Raw genomic sequence first — 24530 nt, 5'->3', positions numbered from 1 at the left:
ATTTTGAAAACATGGAAATAATCAGGATGAATCCCTCGTCAAATTTTGGTACGTTGTGGTGCTGGTGATATCCAGGCAGGGAGGACGGAATTTGAAAAATTTTAAACTCGATTCTCGAAGTTGTTGAGCGATACTATAGATTGATTGCTGTTGAAGATCAGGATAAGAAGGACCACGAGGATGTTGATGAAGGAGACAAAGATGCTCTGAAAAGGCTGCATGTATAGTAAGTGCTGCCTGACTCAGATCACAAAATAGACTCTGAGTTAGGCAGAACTTATTATTATTAACAAAGTGATCTTTATTTTAGGCGGTGATAAGATGCAAGTCCCCTATTCTTGATTTTTTACTCAAGGGAGACCGACCATATCCATCCCCTACTATAACGTTCACTCAGCCTTGAAGGTGTGACGCAAAGAATTCCGCTTGTCATACACATAAATCTTGGTGCTCATCGTAAGGTATCTTACGACTCACCAAAGGATAGCACCGAAGACTTGATGCCCGCCCAAGTGTCGTGTAATTGACGTGCTGAATACCGAATCCATGCTAAGACCTAAATATCTCTGACTCCAGAACAGTAAACACGCACCTGACGGGCGTCCTACTTCTTCATTCAGCATCGTCGAGCAGGATCCTATCGAGGTACGTGAGGATGTCGTCTAGAAACAACTGATGGGTCGTTCTTTAGCCTGAAATGAGACTCTAGGCACACTCGTTCAATCCACGAACTTGTTTATAGGTCCGTTTTCCAGTTTTTGAAAGGCTCTGAGAAGCCGAACTGGGAAACCACTGCCTGGCAATGGTCAATTATAGCTTTAGAAACTCCTACTCACCAATTTATTACTGTCCTGCGGCAATGTACGAATGGTCACCGATGCGGCATCGGACCAGCCATATTCCGAGTTAAGAGTACATCGTGGACGGACCATAAACGACATCAAGATTAGAGGATAACAAAAAGACCAGAAGAGGTACGTGAGGAGGGCTGGCGAGTACAGGATTGGTACAGAATTAAAAGTAGATGGTGAACGGACGAAGCTTGGCAAACCCGGCACTGGCAACACACGGCAAATGCCGAACGTCCCCTTAACCTTAGGCCACAAATCACTCGCAAATGGAGCGCCCCATGGATGGGAGAAATACCCAGTAAACCTTTCTTACTTCCTTCCGGAAGGCCCTGTCACCCCCATTCCTCCAACTAACAAACCATGGCGCTATGCTACAGGAGAAATTGTGCTTGGTAGCCGTCCCGGTTCAAACCCTCTCTTGAGCTTCAGAGAGACACTATGTTCGAACGCAAGCGGTAGGCTCTGGAACGAGGTCCCCAATCAGGTGTACATGTGGGTCTCCGCCGAGCTTGGAGAACTCCAACCCGAACAATCCCATCCACAAAGTTTTGCCTTCTCTCTGGCTTAGGTTTGGTCTACTTGGGGAGTCCTAGACCATTGGAACGGGCGATATTCCTTCGGTTGTCTATTAGGAACGCCATCAAACCCTGAAGCATAACTCAGGTTATCTGTATGACCTTACCATAGCGGCACAACGTCCTTGTTTGCCCGGGTTTGAAACCCGGTAGTGCTTTTGCGTATTTAAACATCCCCCCCCTCAATAATCATGCTGTAGCTTTTATTCATATAATGACATCTATTCCCTGGATCTACACGACCCCAAGGCCTTCCGTCCGTCTCTCCGCTTAGTTCCATGCGTTGATGGGTTTGGTTGTATAGCCAATGGTGTGTTTCTTGTCGTTCTTGTCGTCCACCGTTTTCTGATCATCTGTTAAGGGTGACGTCGCTCGTCTCTCCCATTGTCAATGCGTGCCACACTTTGGCGTTACTAGTGAGGGCAACGATTGCCCTAATTGACACCGGCTAGCCTCCATTGCTCCACCGCACTGAAAAATATTTCAATATTTCAGCGCCTCCATTTAGTTGACGTTCGTAATTCCGTGATAACGAACGTGTGGCCATTCTGAATTCATGCAGAGCTGGTGGTAACGAGCATAGGTGATAGTGTGTTTTCTCCATCATGATCGTTGCCTACATTCGGATTATTTGCCATGGACTGAGATAATGACTCCGCCTCTCTCTCATTGCAAATATTTGCATGACATTAACCAGATGAGCTGCAGCAAGTTTCGACATCCGTAACGTGTGGCTAAAAAGCTCCGTCGTAGTTCTCTCAGTCGGCAACACGCTCATCCAAGGTGCTATGCCCAGGTGGGAGTTGGCTGGAGAGGACGTCGATATCAGTGAACCTGTCTACCAAATAAGGCATTTCTTTGACAGTATCGCCACAAGCTAAACACAATCACCACAGGAGTCGAGCGCGCAGGTTGGCATGTACACCCGGACTGGATGGAAGAGGGCGGAAGGTAGACTTGTCCTTGGAGAACGTGGCAATGGACGTTGTGTAGCGTTGCACACAAAGCGGCAATCATGAACATTGTATCTTTCTTCAACATTATGTCGCCGCCCTACGAGGCAGAAAGCCCCGAATCAGTCTCCTCTTCATCCTCCCTCCCAGACTTCCCCATATTCGCTCCGATTCTTCCGACTAACCACTACGGAGCTATGTTCCTGTAGTCCTGGTGGTTCGGTCCCTCGTAGCGGTCCTCTTCAGTTTCGAAGACAATGTTTTGTATCGGCGCGAGTGCTCGGCTCTGACTTGGAACGAACTCTCCGAAGTAACCCCACCCCCTTCAGCGTTATACAGTCACAGGAAGTCAGGGTTAGCGGTCGCGGCACTTTGGGGTGACTGTCGCCGGTCACCGAAATGACCATGACCGTGACTTTGTGGCTGTGTTCATGGTTTTTAGTCATGCATGCGATATCCTTTCTATAACCGCTAACTCAGCATCTTGCGAGCATCTATCACTCCAACGACTGTGACAGTCATGACTTTGGTGAGTGTTCCGTGACCGCACAACACTACCAGAAAAACTCGAAGCACAGTTCAGGGTATCTGTACCATGATGTAGCAACATCCTCTGAATCGGTCGCCCAGGTTCGAAACCTATGCTTACTTCGCCTTCCCGATAACCATTCTATATCTTCAACACGATCCCGCTTTGTCTCTCCGCTTAGTTTCATGCGACACTTAGAGTCACCGCGCAATGCGTCTGATATGCATGAATGGATGAACAATTTATGTAAAGGCCGTCTCAGATGCGGCGTTGGAAAATGCTTCTACCAGGGATTCTCCATGTTTTTCTACTCAAGACGCGTATTGAATTTTTGGATGAAACGCGTACCCTGGACCAAGCATCGGCCATCACTCGAGTATCTGTATTGCTCCGTCAACGTATCAAAATGAAAATTTACGTTCCATAGGTGTCGGACATGTGTTAAAAGAGGATTCAACGGAGAGCATTCTAAAACCGGCGTTGGTAAGCGGCAAACACGGAGCGAAGCTCAAGCTGCTCTGGCCATCATTACACGAACTCCCGGCCTGAGGAAGCCTCTCCATCCTGAAAGCGCGATTCTATAAGTGCTGCCTTCTGCATCTTTCTACATGCCCAGCTTCTCTGATGGCCTCGCTGCCCTCTCGATACAAAGATTTGGGGTTGCGTGGACGGCCCTACAAACACATACACACAGATAACGGTGGCATTAGTGACGGAATGATTAATTTCTGGACCAATCAGCCGACTCCTTATCGTGTCGTGAATGCTCATCTTTTCCCAGACTCGAACTCGCGTTTCCCCACACGCAATGAATACAGGTGGTGTTGAATACTTAGCGTTTATATCATCTGTCAAGCGAAGTGGCGCGTTCGAAGTCTATCTGTACGATATGGCCAGCGGTTCACTGAATAAAACCGGGGGTGGCACCATGCCGAGGTTCATCAATTTTGCCACTCTATTTGCAGATAATATTCAGTACGAGCACTAGACACAAGTCCAGAGCATGGAAGGCAGAAAAGAGCTGCACATTCCTTATCGCTGGTGGATTCCTTTTCTTAGTCTCATTTCTGTTATACACGGTTTCGGCGCCCTGCAGGCATTTTATTCATGTCGCCGATGAATCTTTGGATGCCGTGCCATATACTTGCTCTCTATCCTCCCATGAACCTTCTAATTATCCCGTAACCTCTTCGTCGAATACATTGACGTGGTGTTACCTCCTTATTTCCTGTCCTACTGATCTCCCTATTCGCTGCACGCTTCTGATTTCGCATGGCTCACCAATTGGCGGTGAATTTAGAGGTGGATTCTCAACGGACGGAGAGATACCACTATGTTTTCTTTTTTTCTTTTTTTTTTCTTTTTTTACGACGACCACCCTTCACTTAGGGATACTGTTTCATCTGTCGGCATCATACGAGAGCAGCCAATGTCTCTAACAAGTGTTACCAGTCATACTTGCTTCTTCGTCACGGTCTGGCACTAGACGAGCGTCGTGTCAAATTCCTTCCTGAGGACTTCTACAAAAGGGTCGATGCCGCAGTTTGGAATGCAGTCTGAATCTTCAGAGTCCGCCGAGGTGTGGTTTGCGGGAAGTCATTCAGACATGTAGATCATTCCAAAACCACTGGCGTGAGTTTTGTATCTTTTCTAGCATGATTGCTCTCTGAGTCGTTCTCATCCTCTGTGTCGTCATCATCTCATTTCCCAGTGCACAGGAACAGTACGTGCGCGGGCGTCTCAACATCGGCCATGCGCATTTTGAACAAGCCGATTTTCATGATCGAGGGGGGCCCAGCTCAATGTAAGTGCTCGATCATTAGCTCGCGAGTCGAGAGTTCAATTGAGACAATCACGTCTCAGTGTTTTGGGGTTGGGACCTCAAGGTATTCTCATGTTTTTAATGCTACCGCGACAGGAGAGTTTTCTTGGCTCCTTTTGTCTATGCAGGAGATAAAATTTTCTGATTTCTCACTAACCATCTCTGTATTAGATCGTTCCACTTCATTTCTGTACTCACCCCAGAGCGTGCGACCTCATCTCCATCGAGCAAAGCCTCAGTGATCGAGGTCGTTCAGGCACGCTCAGGGCTTTGCCAAGTTGGAGTGATGTCCGGAGCGTTGAAATGCTGACAGCCTCGAATTTTCGCAGACAGTCAATCGGGGGATGGTCTCCGCCCACCGCAGAGGAAGTTGTAAAGAAGTAGTGCAAAGCACACGCAGTTGGAAGACCACGAAGGGCGGACGATACGTGGAGAAATCACGCAGCGAATCAGCCTGTAGTGGCGTTTTTTAATAATTTCACTGCAGAGCAGCGTGGTAGCAATCAGACACAATGCTATAGTAGAGAAAGTAATAGTCGTGTTAGAATGGGAGCAAGTGCAACAGAGAGCGTTGTAACGTTGGCCGTTGTTGAAGATAATGATGGTCCAGTCCAACGCGAGTGTCACTCCAACATAAATATTATTATTCGATATAAGAAATCAGGTGTGTAATTTAAACGACTAACGGTCGACCGACAATAGCCAAGCCTAAACGCCTAAGCTTCCTCCTTGAATTGGAAGGATTGAACTTAGTAACAAAATATCGTGCCAATGTATATGCCTTCGTAAGGACCAAGATGATCCAGTAGGTTTCCTTCAAAAATATTTGGAACTGTTTTGATCTGGCACTCTGAGTCGGTCGCGTCGTCATTTCCTGCAATAATTACTTCGTCGGTTATATAGACAAGACTAAGGAAATTCGACCCACCTGGACAAGCGACAGCGGAGCCTGGTCCGAGGATATGGATCTCGGTTTCAGGTTGAACATACCCGAGGTGTCTTCCAGGCAGTATAGGGATAAAATCTGAATTTGATCAGGACCAGCATTGGAAACTGAATGTGTCGCCGTACCACGTTTGTTATCAATCCGCTTGAAGTTTGGTACCTATAGGTCAAAGGGGTCAGCACAAACGAAAGCTACTTAACCATGTCTCCTACTTTAGAATCGATGAGCTCCGCAAAGGCCAAATTCCCGACACCTAAAAAGATCCGAAATGAGTAAATTATGGAAACTGAGCTATGCATCTGTATATGCCGCGAGGATACATACGAGGTGTTCCGTAAGTCATTACCTTGATGGATGCAGAGGGTATGTTTAGAGCGAAGAAAAGGCCGTCAAGTTCGGCCAGAGCTCCTCCAAGTGAATGTCCAACGACAACTAAATTGCTGGTTCCCTTGGACTCGATGAGTGATTGAACTTCAGTGAGAATTTCCCTAGCTGTTGAAGCCTGTGCATCTCTGAAACCGGCATGCACATATACTTCACTAGAGACACCAGGGAAAAGATCTGGGTTGAGATTGTCGTGGAGTGCGTCGACGTCTGTCAAAACAGATTCACTGAATAAAAAATTAGAATAAACCACTAGAACTTTGATGACAGATAACAATCTCACAGCTGGGTTGGATCAGTGCCTTCATGTCCTACAACTATGGCGTCTTCGGATGGCCAGTACCCAACGAAGACTAGAAGAATATATGTCAGCCTTTCTATGTGGGCCGGCCTGGCTGGGGAAACCACTAACAATACTGGACATCATCTCCATTGCCACCGACAAGTGTAGGTTCGAAGTCGGATACAGCATCACAAGCCTCTGAAAGACGGCCCTCAGCAACAGAAAAGGCATGGAGCACAACGCGTACCTCCGCAACTCCAGTTTTTCAAGGCGTCTGAACCGCAATATGCCGCCCTTGCGAACTGCGTGTACGGCGCAAATGAGGCAAGTTCAGCAACGGATAACGGGGTGACGCCAGGAGGGACTGGTCCCGAAGACGTAGGGTAGATTGTACCCAGAGTCGAAACCAACTGGAGCAAAAATGGCACATGCATCTTGGTACCGAGGCAAAGGAGGGAATAGAGAACAACCACCTAAAGCAAGGTATGTACTGTTATACTGCCATATACTGTAGCCCTGCCTTTTATACAGCGCAGAACTAAACCACATAACGCCTATGGATAGATTATCCGACAGCATCGCCACGAACTGGAGCATTCGCAAAAAGTGGTATGCATCGGAAACGGACTGATCCAGCGCACATTGTGAATGTCCACGGGTCGGAATTATCTGCGAAAGATATATTCTTGGTATGCTGCGATCATGTGGGGAAATCGGAAAAGAGAGTTACATAGCCAAGAAGGGTTATCTGACTGATGAACTACGCTTCCGACAGTGCATTGGCTTGTGAAATCTGACTGAGATGATTTAGGACCCTGTGAGTAGATAACACATACTGTAGATCTGTATGATCTGGGTGGGATAGAATTTCAATTTGTCAATGACTTCCCGGCTATCAGTTAATGAAGATTGTGCCAAGTTACTAAAGATCCGTCTTTAAAAAGGGCTCAGTTTTCTATGGGATTACGAAGCTGAAAGAAACGACAGCACCGATCCTACTGGCCTTCGTGACCTCACCATTGTTACCCAGGTCGCCGAATGTCATAAGGATTCGCGTACGCTAAGCGATTCATCGTATTCCTTGCTGAAAATCTGGACGTTGTTGGCTTTGCGTTCATCGTATAAAAATTTACCCTTACTCCTTGGTTCTCGCATCCATTTCCTGAAAATAGCTGCATAATCATTGCGGATCGACGGGACCGATATTGAGTGAGGAAATACGCACCTGAGGCCCGTCCATTTATCGATCAGTGCCAAGACTCTTCACGAAATGGGGCCTTGTCACAGCTCGAAACTTTGCTAAGTTCCATTGCAAGAACGAGAAGCGCGTTGTCTGGTACGAGCTCAGTGCTGGATGCAAACTGGTTCCTCCCACAGCAGAACAGCCGAATGATGGCCATTGTGCATGTGTTATTTGCATGTCCTGATTGCTGACAGTGAAATGTTGAGCCCAGACCCACTGTTTTCTTCTCACGATAGTCATGCCAACTAAGTTTGTGGACCCACAGAAATCTGCCTCGACGCAGTTTCCGAGCTATGACAATAAGACGGAGTGAGTCGAAGTTATCATCTACCAGGCAAGTGAAGTACCTGACAATTACATGTCGCTAGCCTTCACACAGGAACGTATTATTACGCATCTCGGATTCTTTGTTCAGGCTAGAGCTGATTGCCTAGAGCGTGAGACCTACCGGGCGGGCAAAGCGGTACCTCGTACCGAATATGCCGTAGTGCTAGCTAAAGAATAGTTCACGAAAAGCGCTTCGGCAGAGAAGGATCAAGCGAAGCGGATACGAGTGCCATACAATCGGAACATGACGTTGCAAGATACAGGTTGCAGTTATAAAACACCGAGTCCGCTTTGAAACGCCTTCAGTTCGACACAGCTTAATGGAAGAAATGGTGTGCTGAGGCCGAGCACTCTGCTTCAAAGTTCAAACGTTCAGGTCTGAAGCGCATGAATTGCAAACGGCGCTGCAAAGCCTTGAAGCAAGGGGAAAAGGTTGGGAGAAAGGAGTGAAGATTGGAATGATGAAAAGCTTTAATGAGAGGGAAAAAAAGAAGCCTTGGAATGCTGGATATGCGGAGGGGTTTAAACAGACGAAAGCTTCAGCAATGAAAGAGGGTATCCGGATAGGTAGGCGCGAAGGTCGCGAACAAGGACGGAACGAAGAACGCGGAGACGCGCTTGAGGCATTTGATAAATTCTTGGCAGAAGAGATGGATGGAAGTGAGGTACATTTACTCATGAAGATCGAAGTACTGCGACTAATGTTCAACGTTCATGACCAGCAGAGTGATCAGAGTGATTATGTAAGCGACGCGGAGGTTGGATGGGCTGGTGGTCACGAGCATAGGCGATGGTATGTTTTCTCCACCATGATCGTTGCCTACATTCTGATTACTTGCCAGGGAGTAGCATAATGACACTCATTTCTCATTGGGACATTAACCAGGCGACCGCTAAGTGTGGCTAAGAATTATGTAGTATGCTTGCCCTCAGCTTCGTCGTAATTATCCAAGGTCCTGTGCTCAGTTGGGAGTTGGCCGGAGAGAATGTGGTTATCGATGAATATCGCCACGAGTTTAGAACATAATCATCATAGCCGGCAGACACTTGGATTGGCGTGTACACCCGGACTGGACGAAAGCGGATGGCAGCCGTGTCCTTAAAGAACGCGGCAATCACGAACACCATCTATTTCTTCTACATTATGTCGTCGCCCTACGAGGCAGAAAGCCCCGGATTGAGCTCCTCTTCATCCTCCCTCCCAGGATGGCCCCCTCCATACTCGGTCCGATTCCTCCGACTAACCACTACAGAGCTACGCTCATGTAGTCCTCGAGGTCCGGACCCTGGTAGCGCTCCTCTTCAGTTTCGGAGACACAAACATTCTTGCATTTGGCACGAGTGTTCAGCTCCGACAAGGAACAATGAGCTCGGGAATAATCAGCACACCCCAAACAGCCATGTATGCTTTCCATCCACAAAGTTATCCCCTCTCTCCTTGGGTTTGGCCTACTCGCGGAGTCGTTCATGGACGGAATCTCAAGTCAACTAGGAACACCGAATCATATCCGTACCATTGCAGAGCAACGTCCTCTGACTTGGTCGCCCGGATTCGAAACCTATGCTTATTCCACCTTCCTAATAACCATTCTATGCATTCAACACGACTCCTCTTTGACTCTCCGCTCAGTTCTATGTGTCGCTCAGGGAACGTATACTTCTCCTCAGTCTCACCCCGCAATGCACCGAATGGGTGAACAATTTATGTATCGGATACGGCGCGGGAAAATGTTTCTACAAGAGATTGTCGACTCAAGACCTGTACCCTGGACCAACCACCCGAGTATCTGCATCGCTTCGTCAGCGACGGCACATAGGTGTCGGGAAGAGGAATTTAACGGAGAGCATCCTAAACAAATGCAGAGGGACTGAATATCTTGGCTTGCTCCCTTGTCTCCGTTGGTTCCTTTCCTCTCAAAATGGATGGGGATACGAGTCTTTGGGTAACCGTACACCATCAAGAGGGATGCCCGTCATGCGGCTACTGGCGCTGCATGGGTGGGTTCATTTTCTTACTGCCTAGCAGAGTATATGAGCATTCTGGTATCACATATTGATGGGTGGCAGCGATCTTGGATACACACTTCGTCCTATCGTTGTCTTCACCCAACCTATCGTGGGCATGTCCAACTTCCACTCCTCCGCACGCCGGGCCGAGTTCCCTTGGGCCTCCCTCAAACACAAGATGTCCTGAAATATTCGCGCGCTAAAACGTGATAAGCCACTGTATCGTATCAGCTGACGAGGTAAACTTACATGAGTAAAAATATCCGCCACTATACGAGTAGCCCAGACCTCCCTCCACAAGTTCTTAATCCAAAAGTCCCCTTTGCGAACTGGTATTCGTATTCGTTACGATTCTGAACATCGCAGTCTGCTTGGAGAATACACCAACTTCGAATGCTCATTGAATTCCACAATGGGCAAAGGCGGATCCGCAATGGTCTCGGCGACGGATAGAACCAGCAACGCCTGTAGGTGATTGATATAGTGAGGAGTCATTTGTGCTATGCAAACAAAGCTATGAGGTTGGATGATTATGAGCAAACTGATGGAATCAGTACTTACAACAGCATCTCTTCGCCATCTCACCTACTCAAAGACCGCCACCATAACCATGATATGGCTGTGATCCAAAACACAGTTATGTATCATCTCCTCAAAAACATTCACGTGAGGCCCAGGAGGGTCGCGATAGTGTCGTCTGTTGGGGGAGTGTCACACTTGACAGACTAGCTCGTCGAGATCGACATCGTCATGATCCCCGGCCAGCTCCCGTTTAAGCAGTGTTCCCTGGATGTACATGCTCCCAGCTGAGAGAGCTATATCCGATAGAGCAGATATGATTTAATGTTAACAAAACATTCCGATCGTTCAAACTTCAAAGCCTCAGCGATCGCCTGAAGCATGATCCACATTTACAACAAGAGATATGACCTGACAGATAATCAGAAGGTGATGAATAAGGATAATAGTAGGAAAACATACCATCGTTATCACTAGCCAGTCGAGGATGGATCTCTCCATTAAAGCCACATTCCCTTCTCTTCCCACCACTAGTCATGGAGCTTGTTGGTGGAGATTTGGCAATGGAGCATTGCGTTTCCTCCGTCATAGGCATTCCTCATATCTTGCAAGGCTCCGCACTGATTCATGGCAATATTTCTCTCAGGCATGAACAAAGCAAACTGTGAAGGTCCAAAGTAGTAACACACTAGTCAGTACTCTGCCAATGCAAGTGTGTCAACTGGTGGGAATTCACCATGTTCTAGGTTCATACTTCTTCTATACGCCGCCTAAGAGGAATGGATTTTTATCATATGTCTGGCCTCTACAGGCCTTCATGTATATATGTTTTCTGCACACATGCAACATTCATGGCTGGTCTCAATTATCCCAATTATTAGCCACGAATGATGCTACGAACGTTGAGCGTTTCCAGCGACCATAATACGTGTCATCATAAAGATTAATGGTCCATATAAGAAATCAGGTGTGTAATTTAAACAACTAACAGTCGACCGACAATAGCCAAGCTTAAACCCTTAAGCTTTCTCCCTGAGTTGGAGGAGTTGAACCTAATGACAAAATATTGTGCCAAGGTAAATGCCCTCGTAAGGACCAAGATGATCCAGTATATCTCCTTCAAAAATATTTGGAACCGTTTTGATTTGACACTCTGGGTCAATCGCATCGTCGTTACCTGCGAGCGTTGCTTCGTCAGTTATTTAGACAAGACCAAGGAAATTTGACCCACCTGGACAGACGACAGCGGAACCTGGTTCGAGGATATGGATCTCGGTTGCAAGGTGAACATATCCGAGGTGTCTTCCAGGCAGTATAGGGATAAGATCTGAATTCGATCAGGACCAGCATTGGAAACTGAATGTGTCACCATACCACGTTCGTTATTAATCCGCTTGAAGTTTGGTACCTATAGGTCAAAGGGGTCAGCACAAACGAAAGCTACTTAAACACCTCTCTTACTTTAGAATCGATGAGCTCCGCAAAGGCCAAGTTCCCGACACCTAAAAAGTTCTGGAATGAGTAAATTATGGAAACTGAGCTATGCATCTGTATATGCCGCGAGGATACGTACGAGGTGTCCCATAAGTTATTACCTTGATGGATGCAGAGGGTATGTTTAGAGCGAAGAAAAGGCCGTCAAGTTCGGCCAGAGCTCCCCCAAGTGAGTGTCCAACGACAACTAAATTGCTGGTTCCCTTGGATTTGATGAGTGATTGAACTGCAGCGAGAATTTCGATAGCTGTTGAAGCCTGCGCATCTCTGAAACCGCCATGCACATGAACATTACTGGGGACACCAGGGAAAAGATCCGGGTCGAGATTGTCGTGGAGTGCGTCGACATCTGTCAAAACAGCTTGGCTGCATAAAAAAATTAGAATAAACCACTAGAACTTTGATGACAGATAACAATCTCACAGCTGGGTTGGGTCAGTGCCTTCATGTCCTACAACTATGGCGTCCTCGAATGGCCAGTACCCAACGAAGACTAGAAGAACATATATCAACCTGACTATGTGGGCTGGGGAGACCACTAACAATACTGGACATCATCTCCATCACCACCGACAAGTGTAGGTTCGAAGTCAGGGACAGCATCACAAGCCTCTGAAAGACGGCCCTCAGCAACAGAAAAGGCATGGAGCACAACGCGTACCTCCGCAACTCCAGTTTTTCAAGGCCTCTGAACCGCAATATGTCGCCCTTGCGAACTGCGTGTACGGCGCAAATGAGGCAAGTTGAGCAGCGGACAACGGGATGACGCTATGAGGGACTGGTCCCCAAGACGTAGTATAGCTTATACCCAGGGTCGAAACCAACTGGAATACAAATGGCACGTACATCTTGGTACCAAGGAAAAGGAGGGAATAGAGGTCAAACACCTAAAGCAAGGTATGTGCTGTTATGCCGCCATACAGTGTGGCCCTGCATTTTATACAGCGCGGAACTAAGCTATATAATACCTGTGGATAGACTATCCGACAGTATCGCCGCGAACTGGAGAATTCGCAAAAAGCGGTATGCATCAGAAACGAACTGATCCAGCGCGCGTTGTGAATGTCCACGAGTCGGAATTGTCTGCGAAAGATATATTCTTGGTATGCTGCAATCACGTGGGGGAATCGGAAAAGAGAGTTACATAGCCAAGAAGGGTTGTGTGATCGATGAACTACACTTCCGACGGTACATTGACCGGCAAATCTGACTGAGATGTTTCGGAAGGAAGAAGGTGAGACCCTGTGAATAGACACACGTGTATTGCAGATTCGTATGCTCTGGGTGGGACTGAATTACAATGATTTCCCGGCTATCAGTTAATGAAGGTTGCGCCAAAGTACTAAAGATCCGTCTTTAACCAGGTCTCTGTGGGATTTCGAAGCTGAAAGAAACGACGGCGCCAATCCTATTGGCCTTCGTGACCTCACCATCGTTGCTCAGGTCGCCGAATGTCATAAGGATTCGCGTACGCTAAGCGATTCATCGTATTCCTTGCTGAAAATCCGGACGTTGTTGGCATTGCGTTCACCGTATAAAAGATTACCTTTACCCCTTGGTTCTTGCATTCATTTCCTTAAAATAGTTGCATAATCATTGCGGATCGACGGGGCCGATAATCAGTGAAATACGCACCTGAGGCTCGTCCATTTATCGATCGGCGCCAAGAGTCGTCCCCAAATGAGGCCTCGCCGAAGTTCAAACCTCTGCTAAGTTTCACTGCAAGAACGAGAAGCGCGATGTCTGGTATGAGTTCAGTGCTGGATGCAAACTGGTTCCTCCCACAGCAGAACAGCCGAATCATCTGAGAACATATTATTGCGCATCTCGGATTCGTTCTTCAGGCTACTGTGATTGCCTAGAGCGTGAGACCCACCGACGAAGTGGTAGCTCGTGCCAAATATGCGAAAATGCTAGCCAATGAATGGTTCATGAAAAGCCCTTCAGCAGAGAAGGATCGAAGCGAAGCGGATACGAGTACATTACAATCGGAACATGACGCTGCAAGGCACAAGTTTCGGTTAGGAAACGCCTAGCCTGCTTTGAAACACCTTCAGTTCGACACAGCTCATTTGGAGAAACGGTGTACTGAGGCCGGGCACTCTGCTTCAAAGTTCAAATATTCAGGTCTGAAGCGCATGAATTGCAAACGGCGCTGCAAAGCCTTGAAGCAAGGGGAAAAGGTTGGGAGGAAGGAATGATGATTGGAATGATGAAAAGGCTCAATGAGTGGAAAAAAGGAAGCCTTGGAATGCTGGATATGCGGAGGGGTTTAAACAGATGAAAGCTCCAGCAATGAAAGAGGGTATCCGGATAGGTAGGCACGAAGGTCTGCGCGAAGGTCGTGAACAAGGACGCGACAAAGAACGCAGAGACGCGCTTGATGCATTTGATAAATTCTTGGCAGAGGAGATGGATGGAAGTGAGGTATATTTACTCATGAAGATCGAAGTACCGCGACTGATGTTCAACATTCATGACCAGCAGAGTGACCGGACTCGAAGATGGACAGCATCGATATATCATCCGGATAGTGGCACAAGTCCATCTTTTTCTCGATGATGGCATTCCCTCTAGCAAGATGAGACATTATTGAACCTCAGAAGCCGACACTGAACTTCAAATTGATAGATCAGAAACAGAGGTACCAAGGCTTGTGAACGTACGGGTTATACATGACTATCATACAAACCACCATCTTGTCCGCAATTTTCGAGGTAAGAAACAGGCAAAGTGAACAAGACCGATGTGTTTGAAGCCGACGCGCCGTGACATTAGTTATATAAGCGACTGGGCGGCCCGCATGCCTTGTCTTTATGTCCGACCTTTTCTCGACGGACTGCTGCTTCCCTTTCGCTCTGCCCTTCGGTCTCAAGACCATTCATATGGAGGTGATATGCCAGTAGAGGAGTTTGGAAAATGCAGGCCTGATCAATGAAGAAAACTCAGCTTCGGTTGTCGGAATGGATGATGGATGTGGAGGGAGCGAGTGGCCGCTCTCAGCAAGTTGGCCAGGGTGACGGGTGATTATGCAGGCAGTGTTTACTGCTGATAAGCTCCTTTGTGTTTTTTGGTTGTGAGGCTGACGGCCGTAGTATCATTCTGTTCAACCTCGCTCGTCTCGATGCTGAAGTTGAATAGACCATTGCTATTGCAGGTAACGAGGCTTTAGTTTGACATCCGTAACGTGTTGTTAAACTTGGATCATGTGTCCTTAGGCCTCAGTGCTAGCGCTCAGCTTTGGGGCTCGCTCGCCCAAGACGCCTTGCTCAAGTGGGACTTGACAAGACGCCACCACCTACACCTGATGTCTTTGCCTCTTGACCTCCGGAAGCAAGTCCTGAATCAAGCTGCTCTTCGTCCTCACTACCAGAGGGTGCCTCCGAGTAACCACCATGGCGCTATGCTATAGGAGCAATGTGCTGAGTAACTGTCCAGGTTCGAACCCTGGTAGGCTGTCCTCAGCGTCAAAGACTGGGAAACATCTTTTTATCGGTGCGAGTGGTCGGCTCTGACTTGGAAATGAGGTCACCAGTCAGGTGTTGGTTTCCAGTCCACCCCGAACACCGCTGTATGCTTGCACTTCGCAAAGTTATGCCCTCTCTCTGGCTCAGGTTTAGCCTACTTGTGGAGCCCTTGGCTACAATTATGCACTCAAATGAACAGCGTCCTATCGGTTGTCGAGATTCGATTGGAAAGGCTAATGCATATCTGTACGACACTTCACCATAGCAGAGCAACGTTGTCTCAGCCGGTCACCCAGGTTCAAAACCTAATACAAGTAGTGCCTACGCATATTTCTGTGTTCTTCCCTCCCAGCAATAACCATGCTGGCTTCTTTAATATAATGGCAATCATCCCAGGACCAACACGACCCCAAGGCCTTCCTCCTGTGTCTGTCTCCCCATGTGCATTGCATTTCTCAGGGCATATACGCGCCTCCTCTTCACAGCAACTCTGCAGGACAGGATCATACCCGCCTGTTCTACCGTGCACAATTGCATGAATGGTGAGCAGTTTATGTATCATTCCTATGATGGCTAATGGCCACAATCTCAGGTGGCCTCTAGGAGATTTTGTCGATATGATTTACCCCTCCAACTCTCGGAGAGGCGTATTGAATTTTGGTGAAAACGTGTACCACATGCTTGTCGGATATATATTGAAGTATGGAGAACTTAGAAGACACGAAACATATGAGCCATAAACAGCAAACATTGAACGTGTGTTTAGGTTCAGCGTAACCGGGGTTTGCGAGGCCCGATTCGATTCTGATATCATTTCCGTTCAAGATTCAGTTCTTTCCGATAATGTTATATCAGCCCAAGCCTTCCAAGTCGGAGGATTCGTTGTCGCGACGGGACTATGAGAATTGACGTTGTCCTCGTTCTGTCGGGGCGCTATGGTATAGTGACAGCACATCTTGCAGTTTCTTTTTGATGTAACGATGTTATTATTTATATCAATAACCAACAATTAACAGCCAAGTTCTAATATTAACAACATAGAGACATTTTTTCTTCTGGCTTGCAGAGAACTTGACCCCACCTTATCTCTGAGATGTAAATTCGGAAGCGGCAGTGGCCGGAACACCTCGTCTTGATTACATACCATGGCGACTTACCACTACCATCCTCCCATCGCTTTTCCACCTTTCCGGCCTGTTGAATGAGACACATGCACCCAATTCTTTCCCGCCTACTTACCCATATTTCATTTCCTGACCTCCTATACTTCATACCATCTGAATATATACTGCATCCTCAGTCATTTCACCTTTTACTGTGCTGACTGAGGTATGCTCACTAACTCATACCTATATACTATTACTTACTTATCCTGATAGTTCTCATAACATCATTCTTATTACTTTAGGTTATGTGGCCCTGCCCTAGCCTTTGAATCAGTCAAGGACAACACACAGTATATTATATCCACAAAGTGACCCACTACCCACATGAAAAACCATGACCCCTAAACATGTTGACTACAAGCCCATCCATTATCCAGCTCCCTGAAGCCTCCCAGTTCAATGGCAAGAACTTAGCCACCTGGAGAGTTAAAATCACTGAAATTATCAGTGGCAAAGGCTTATGAGGATATGTGGATGGGTTTATACCATACTCCTCTACTGCACTGATGAGCCAGGGCACAGCACTGACTACTATGTGACTTCCACCAGACCCCACACCACTTTATTCATTCACACCATTATTAGACAAATGGAAGTTCAGGAACTCTCATGTATGCTCACACATCATACTCAACATATCTGACCCTATAGAGTTAGGAGTCAAGATGACAGAAATAGTGAAAGAGGCATGGGACTCAATCATTGACACCTATGCTGCCCAGAATGACATGATACTGTCAGAAGCATAACATGTTCTCTAGAACATCAAGTATATGGAGGGTGTCAATATAGAGGCTCACATTCAGGATCTATATACAAAGCATACCAACATGGACAACCTATCTGAGACAGAATATGAGCTAACAGACAAAGACTTCAGAGGGATAATCATATGTTCTCTCCTTCATACCATGAACTGGCTCCCCATTATCCCTTCTCTATACCAATGCAAGATGTCAGTCAAAATAATGTCCCTACTCCAAACACATCACATCATCTTGTATTCTGCAAAGAAAGTGATGAACCAGAAAGTTGTTTGTTAGAATCCCTGCAGGCAGGAAACACAAAACCTATAATGGTAAGTGAAACCAAAGCACAGAATCTGAAGGCTGGTTCAAGCAAGTCTAGTTATGTACCTCCATATAGTGACTAATCTCCAAAAGGGTGTAGCAGAGAATAGCTACAGATGTTATGACTTTCTGAAACTATAATCAGAGAGTCAAAGCATAGACACAAAATTTTCTATGTCAGGAATGCCACATAGATATCTGGGTTTTGGACAGTGCAATCTATCTGTGACATGAATTTTTAATGTCAGAAATCTATATGTGGTCCCATTGGTGTCTAGAGGGAATAGTTAGTGTCATCCTTTAGAGCAGGGCCAGTAAACTATGGTGTAAATTTAAAGGTGCAGAATCCTATCTATAATTACCCTTCACTATCTTTTAATTATATCTGAGAGGTGTGAGGATGACATGCAAGGACAGTGGATCTCTTTCATGTTTTTGGGAAGAAAGTAAGATAAAGCAATACTTCATGAATTAATAGTTTGCTAGTTCTGTATATGAGACTCCCAGTGAGATGCAAGTTTGTTGAGATGCTATAGTGCTCTCTGTTAAAGGGTTTTAATCTATATGCAATCAATGTAACTGGTTTTATTAGAGAAGTATTTGTACAAGTGTACAAGCTAGTGTGAATATTGAGTAGGCTCAGTATGGCTTATCTCTAGAGTGTAACTTAGTCTCCTTTTTTCTAGTATAATACTCTACTTATACTACTCTTCTACTAATCTTAAGTATGCTATATTAAACAGCATTTGTAACCATAGTATTAAGCTTAATGAGTGTAGCAAACTTTTTATTATGTGAAGCCTTCAAGACTGTGAGGCTGGTATTAAACATAGCATATTTAAAAGTTTATATAGCCAATAGTATGCTAGTTCTTCTAATATTCCTTACAAATATCTAACCAACTACATGGTTAGTTCTCTGTGGCTGACTAGTCTTCCATATGCTAGCTGTGAAAAGCTTAGACATCTGCAGCCAGCCTTGTATACACATTATGATAGACCTTGTGGACTATATTAGAGTGCTATATGTATACTAATAATGATGTATGTTATATATGATCAGATATTGTGATGCCTGGCTGTGTCTATAGCACCTATTATCAAAGAGAAAGATTGTGTGCCATGAAAGTTAATGAGAAAAAGTTCATAAACTAAAGGAAAGTTTGTGAATAATGAAAAGTTCTCAACAAAATTACTTTTATTGAACTTGAAATGATTGGTTTACTGAAAGTCTGTCTAAGGGCAGAAGTCAAAAATAATTATTGAGGCCCACAATTTCAGAGTGCACAGAGCCTAGAGGCTCATCAATGGCAGACTTATTCCTTGCTCCAAATGCCAAGTCTTCAACTGGAAAATACTGTATCAATTCTGACTGTAAAGCATGGAAGTATTTGATTCATAATATATCAGATTGCTACTGATCTGGTGGAGGAAAGGAGAGTCAATTTCCAGAGAATTTTGGAAGAAACAGATGCATGAATCAGACTAACAATGCTTCAACCAATTTTCAAGCTAGGAATGGCACTCTCCAAGTAAACCTAACAGTTGCTTATATACTCCATATTGCATTTATGGTGCATTCAATGTTTACCCATGAGTAAGGAGTAATAATAGAGAATATTCTGGATAAAGATAATATTGAGACTTACATCAGAGAAGGGAGCCCTATGTGTATCCATAGACTGAGCAATAGTGAGATCATGTCTCCTCTGGAGGATGTTCATTCAAAATATGAGATTGACTGAGCTTCCATCTATACTGGGTTGGATTTCAAAGAGTTGACTTGTTAAGCCCAAGCAACATGTGATCTAAACACATGATAAGTGAGCATTATACCAAGTTTGTACAGTCATGCCTAAGTTCACTTATATGCTTGTGTGGTGTTGTATCTCAAGGTCAATTCAAGTCAGCTCAAGATAGAATGGTAGAGAATAAACTTTAGCTTGAAGCTGGGGATATACAGTGAGAGCTACACTACTTATATACTATTTGTCTATAGGATAAGTATATCTCTATTAATTGTGTGTTTTTAGGTTATAGTGCTCATTGTCTTTGAGCATTATGACTATCTACAAAAGAGTATTATCTATCATCAAAGAGCATTATTGTCATCAGAGAACAATGGCAGGCTCAGCCTATTATTGTGACTAAGTCTGTCCCATAGTTCTAAGTGCTGGTATAGATGCTCTGACTAAGCAGAAATAGGGATTAATCAAGAAAAGAAAAGGAAAAATTATAACATTACCTCTCTCTCTCCCTTAAGATCATTGTTCTAATGGATTAATTTAGAGAGAGTTTATAATTTCATATAGCATTGGCTGCATTTATATACATTCATTGATCTACTGGTTAGATTCAGGACTATAGCCCTTTTAGTTGACCAAATAATTCACAGTCATATGAGTTTCCCTCCCTTATGCCTGTATCTTGCAGAGTTTATGATTGAGAACTTGATTGACTTCATAGTGTTCTTTGTCATTGATTAGTTTTAGGTTGGGCAGTGGCAGGTGTTCTTGATTTGAGAATATGGGAGCAATATAAGGAGTGAGGAGAGATTCATTGAATACATCATGAATCTTCCATCTAATAGGAAGATGAAGTTTGTATATGGATGCACTGACTTTAGCAAGGACTGAAAATAGACCAGTGTGCTTGTCAGCCAGTTTTTGTTTGGGGTGTAGTAGGTGAAGGTTAGTCATATTGAGCTAAACCTTGTCATTTATAGAATATTCATGGACAGAGAAACAATATTTGTTGTACTGTTTTTTTATAGAGGTGACTACCTTTTTAAGGGCAGTATAAGTTTTGTTATGGATTTTGGATATAGTGATAGTGAATTTGAAAGAGGTGGGTGTTATGGTGTAGGCACATTCAGTGTGAGTGATGTTTGGATGGCATCCATAGTTAGTAAAAAACAGTGTTTTTCTGATGGCCAAATAAACTCAGTTATTGTGTTGAAAAGCAGCTAGAGCTAGCCATTCAGTCCAATCATTCTGTCAGTAGTTGATGAACATATGGAGGTACTTTTTAATCTCCTGATTTGCCCATTCTATTTGACTGTCAGTCTGTGAATGGTATGTGGTAGAAGCATTGTGACAAATATTCAGTAGTCAGTACTAGTCATCTAGAAACTTGGAGATGAATTGTGGTCTATAGTCAGAGATAATAGTCTGTGGCATTCTATATTTTGTGTAGACTTCATCATGGAGAATCTTTGTCCAACCTTCTGATGTCAATTCTATTGAGCATGTGATCAGAATGATAGTCTTCAAGAAGCAATCAATTATGATGATGATTGCATTATAGCTATTACAGTTAGATAAGTTGATAATCATATTGACAGAGATGTGAGTCTAGGGTGTAGTCAGCACTTCATTGAGATAAAGTGGCATTGTCCAAGCCTGGATTGAGGTCTTCATCTATTAACAGGTTTTGCAGTCCTTAATGTACTTCTCTATATCTTGTTCTATCTTAGGCCACCAGTATTCTCATAAGACTAACTCTTTGGTTTTTGTAATTTCTGGATATCTAGCTGTTGTATGATCATGGCAGGTAGTGATAAGATCACCATGAAGTGGATAATCCTATGGAATGTATATGCAACTATCATAGCAGACAAGTCCTTTATCTTTTGTTAGTCCTCACTCATGATTGAGAGATGGAGCTATATGCTGATCTCATTGACTGGTGTTTTAATTGCACTTCTGATTCATTCATGAATTTCCTCTTCAGTTAGTATAATCACTAGAAGCTCCTTGTTATATATTTCATAATTGTGTTTGGTGATAGTTAATGCCTTGAAAAGGAAGGCTACCAGTTGCCACCTCCCATCTTGCTCTTGAGAGAGTACTGTGTCAATTGCTTCTTTACTTGTATCTGCCTCCACTTTAAACTTTTCTTCTTGCATTGGGATTACTAGGACTACATCCTCTGCAAGGCATCACTTGAGGTCATCAAATGCATCTTGTTGAGATGGCTCTCAACCTCAGAGTGTGTTGCCAGTCAATTGTGTCATGGATTATACAATCTTGCTGTAGTTTTATATAAACTGACAGTAGAAGTTTGTGAATCCTAAAAAGGACTGTAGCTTCTTCTTTTTGGTCAGCACCAGCCACTCTGTTACCTCAGCCACCTTTACTGGATCCATTCAAATGCTCTCTTCACTGATGATTACTCTGAGGTATTCTATTTTTAACATCTTAAACTCACATTTCTCTGCTTTGAGAAGAAGCCTGTATTTCCTCATTAATTTGAATACTTGTCTAACTAGTTGTTGATGCTCTTTATGATCTTTAGATATGATGAGGATGTTATCAAAATAGATTGTAACCTTCCCAGTAGTGATGAGATCTTTGAAAATATTGTTTATCATCCACTGGAAGATGGTGAGAGAATTAGTGAGGCTGAAGAATATGACTGTTGGCTCAAATAACCTGTGATTAGTCCAGAAGGCTGCCTTCCACTTGTCACTCTTCTTGATCTTTATGTTATTATATTCCCATCTGATATTCAACTTGGTATAGTATTATGCTTCATGCAACTTGTCTATGAGTTCTGAGATAAGCAGAAGGGGGTAATAATTTTTAATTGTTATCTTATTCAGCTTCTGGTAATCTTAGACAGATCAGAGCTTTTTATCCTTCTTTTTGATGAAGAAGAAGAGAGAGGCCATAGAGGACTTAGAGAGTCAGATTCATCCACTAAAAAGATTCTCATCCAAGAACTTATTGAGTTTCTGCTGCTCTAGATTCCTAAGAGAATATATTTTATAGTCTAGATTAGTGTTTGCATTTAGAATCAGTTCAATTGCATGGTCTTATAGTTTTAGCTCTAGTAGCTCATTGAAGCTTTCTTTACTAAATAGATTCTGATAGTCTCAGGCTCATTCAGATACCATCTTCTTGAACATCTTTTCTTTCTTTCTCATATTGGCTTTTGCAGCTAGGTTATTGGCATAATGGATAGTCTTAATACATATAGTTTGCTCTATATTGACAGCAAGAATGGTCTCTCTGTTCTTTATTTTCTTATCCTATTAGTCTTTTGGATCCTTGTCTGATAATTCAAAGAGGATTTTATAGCATCAACATCACATGAACATGATACAGTCAGTTTTCCAGTTAACTAGAGGGTTATATCAGATAAGCTAGTTGTTACAACTTTTTTCTTTTCTCTTTACTTTAACCTCTATTTATACTTAGTCAGAGTGCCTATACCAGTGCTTAGGACCATGGAACTGGCTTAGTCATCACAGCAAGCCAAATCTGTCATTGTCTTTCAATGCAATGATAACACTTGATGATGCACAATAATCTTTTTGTAGATAGTATCAATGCTCAAAGACAATGAGCACAATGATTTGGACAGACATAATAAGTAGTAGTATATTTATCTCAATGGATGAACAGTATATAAATAGGATAGCTCTTGCTGTATAATCCCAGCTTTGAGCTAAAGTTTATTCATTTCATTTTATTCTCAAGCTACCTTGCAAAGGCCTTGAGGCATTTGGTCAACAAAGCATAATAGTGAACTCTAGTGCAAAGGTTTGAACATGAAATCATGCTAGTTTATCATGTGTTTGATCATATGCAACTTAAATCTAACAATTAGCTTGAAGCTTCTACTTTCTTTTCCTCATGCACAATAGCATAGAGAAAACTGAATGTTATCCATCAACACAGCATCCTCTAATTTTGACTATAAGTTCTTTAAACTCCTTGCCTCTATTATCAGAACACTGTTAGGCTTATTGGTGATCATCCAACTCTGTAGATGACACCAATCAATTACCATTTGGGCAGTCAGGCACTACTAAGAGTTTCAATATATTTGCTGAATTCTTTAAAATGTCACCTCTGACCTCTCTCTCTACAGCATCTCAATATCTCCCAGAGCTTCCTTTCAGCCCACAGCCAGAACCATACTCCAAGCCAGGTCTAGCAGCTTAAATTTGAGATACTCTCAGAAAGAAAAGAGACACCAATATCCTTTCAGATCAGCTAGAACAGACTGATGAAACTAGGACCATCAGCTTATGGGCTTCAGAAACCCATGGGTCCTGCTGGAGTTCTCTTCAGTCTCAAACCACAAGAATAAGAATCTCTCTCATAACTTTTTTGATAATGCACCCTCCAACACTACTGCCTCTCCAGAGCACAGCATTGGAAATCATGCTCAGGACTCTCTTGATGCTACTAGGGTGGCTTTAAGACCTGAACCTATTTCACCTACACACTCTGAATATGGCTCTCTCTATATGACTCTAGAGTCCAGCCCAGCACCATCTAAGTATATCAACTTCTACCCTAGATTAAAAGGTCCAGATGAGTACTGGAGACCAATGGTCACTGACTAGCTCAAGCACGATGCTAGAGATTTCACTGCAGAAGAAATCAAGACAGCTGGAAGAGAGATTCTTCAGGGTCTTGACTGGGTAGAAGCTGAGCAGGTCTGATAAGAGGCCTTACACTATGATGAGCTCTATGATACTCAGTACTGGTGACACCAGTGAGAATTAGAGGCAGCCACATGAGATTCCAAGAACTCCTCTTAGTATGGTCTCCAGACTGATTTTACCTGTTTTCTATTCAGAGAACCTAGTACCCCCACTGTATCAGAAACTGACCCCTAGAGAGAATCTGCTGAAGCAATCACTGCTGACAAAGCCTGAAGAAGGGGCAATGATTCTCCTCTTTGAAGTGTCAGTATTGCCAATACTGACATAATCTCTTTCTATACTAACTCCATTCTCAATGCCTATGGGATTTGAGTTCCTCTTAATGCTTACATCTTTGATCAGAGTCTCTGTCAATTTCTCAAAGAAAGAGTTACAGCACTCTTTTTCAATCTCTATTTCTATAGAAACTTTTATGTCTATAGCTGAGACTTGGAG

The 24530-nt window shown here is 44.1% G+C and overlaps 7 protein-coding genes across 7 annotated transcripts; 4 read left to right on the top strand and 3 right to left on the bottom strand.

Moving 5' to 3' along the window:
* Window positions 1-867: 867 nt before the first annotated feature.
* On the top strand, window positions 868-1419 carry BT62DRAFT_1011516 (uncharacterized protein; the record flags this gene model as incomplete). The annotated part of the gene is made up of 2 exons (XM_043177791.1): window positions 868-912; window positions 970-1419. The coding sequence occupies 2 exons, from the start codon at window positions 868-870 to the stop codon at window positions 1417-1419; spliced, it is 495 nt and encodes a 164-aa protein (XP_043034997.1).
* Window positions 1420-5479: 4060 nt separating this feature from the next.
* BT62DRAFT_974652 (alpha/beta-hydrolase) lies at window positions 5480-6974 on the bottom strand (the record flags this gene model as incomplete). Its single annotated transcript, XM_043189171.1, has 8 exons — window positions 6591-6974; window positions 6473-6541; window positions 6344-6413; window positions 6001-6287; window positions 5889-5929; window positions 5802-5835; window positions 5659-5754; window positions 5480-5604 (listed from the first exon to the last, which is right to left on the bottom strand). Exons 1-8 carry the CDS (start codon window positions 6775-6777, stop codon window positions 5480-5482), a joined length of 909 nt encoding a protein of 302 aa, XP_043034996.1. The 5' UTR covers window positions 6778-6974.
* Window positions 6975-7824: 850 nt separating this feature from the next.
* Window positions 7825-8940, top strand: BT62DRAFT_923275 (uncharacterized protein; the record flags this gene model as incomplete). The annotated part of the gene is made up of 3 exons (XM_043184490.1): window positions 7825-7895; window positions 8290-8706; window positions 8832-8940. 3 exons carry the CDS (start codon window positions 7825-7827, stop codon window positions 8938-8940), a joined length of 597 nt encoding a protein of 198 aa, XP_043034995.1.
* Window positions 8941-9167: 227 nt separating this feature from the next.
* Window positions 9168-9814, top strand: BT62DRAFT_937010 (uncharacterized protein). Its single transcript, XM_043187235.1, has one exon. It carries the CDS (start codon window positions 9318-9320, stop codon window positions 9783-9785), a length of 468 nt encoding a protein of 155 aa, XP_043034994.1. The 5' UTR covers window positions 9168-9317; the 3' UTR covers window positions 9786-9814.
* Window positions 9815-9894: 80 nt separating this feature from the next.
* Window positions 9895-11034, bottom strand: BT62DRAFT_923274 (uncharacterized protein; the record flags this gene model as incomplete). The annotated part of the gene is made up of 7 exons (XM_043184489.1): window positions 9895-9932; window positions 9998-10103; window positions 10170-10249; window positions 10280-10385; window positions 10482-10505; window positions 10647-10735; window positions 10902-11034. The coding sequence occupies 7 exons, from the start codon at window positions 11032-11034 to the stop codon at window positions 9895-9897; spliced, it is 576 nt and encodes a 191-aa protein (XP_043034993.1).
* Window positions 11035-11435: 401 nt separating this feature from the next.
* On the bottom strand, window positions 11436-12781 carry BT62DRAFT_1080029 (alpha/beta-hydrolase; the record flags this gene model as incomplete). The annotated part of the gene is made up of 8 exons (XM_043179548.1): window positions 11436-11616; window positions 11671-11766; window positions 11814-11847; window positions 11901-11941; window positions 12013-12299; window positions 12357-12426; window positions 12477-12545; window positions 12595-12781. The coding sequence occupies 8 exons, from the start codon at window positions 12779-12781 to the stop codon at window positions 11492-11494; spliced, it is 909 nt and encodes a 302-aa protein (XP_043034992.1). The 3' UTR covers window positions 11436-11491.
* A 1308-nt stretch (window positions 12782-14089) lies between these two features.
* Window positions 14090-14530, top strand: BT62DRAFT_480260 (uncharacterized protein). The gene has a single exon (XM_043181109.1). It carries the CDS (start codon window positions 14214-14216, stop codon window positions 14493-14495), a length of 282 nt encoding a protein of 93 aa, XP_043034991.1. The 5' UTR covers window positions 14090-14213; the 3' UTR covers window positions 14496-14530.
* The last annotated feature ends 10000 nt before the right edge of the window (window positions 14531-24530 follow it).

This window comes from Guyanagaster necrorhizus (assembly GCF_019112545.1).
Source record: "Guyanagaster necrorhizus MCA 3950 unplaced genomic scaffold BT62scaffold_37, whole genome shotgun sequence".
Taxonomy (NCBI): domain Eukaryota; kingdom Fungi; phylum Basidiomycota; class Agaricomycetes; order Agaricales; family Physalacriaceae; genus Guyanagaster; species Guyanagaster necrorhizus.
The sequence above is the reverse complement of the archived record's forward strand: the minus strand, read 5'-3'. Positions and strand labels throughout refer to the sequence as shown.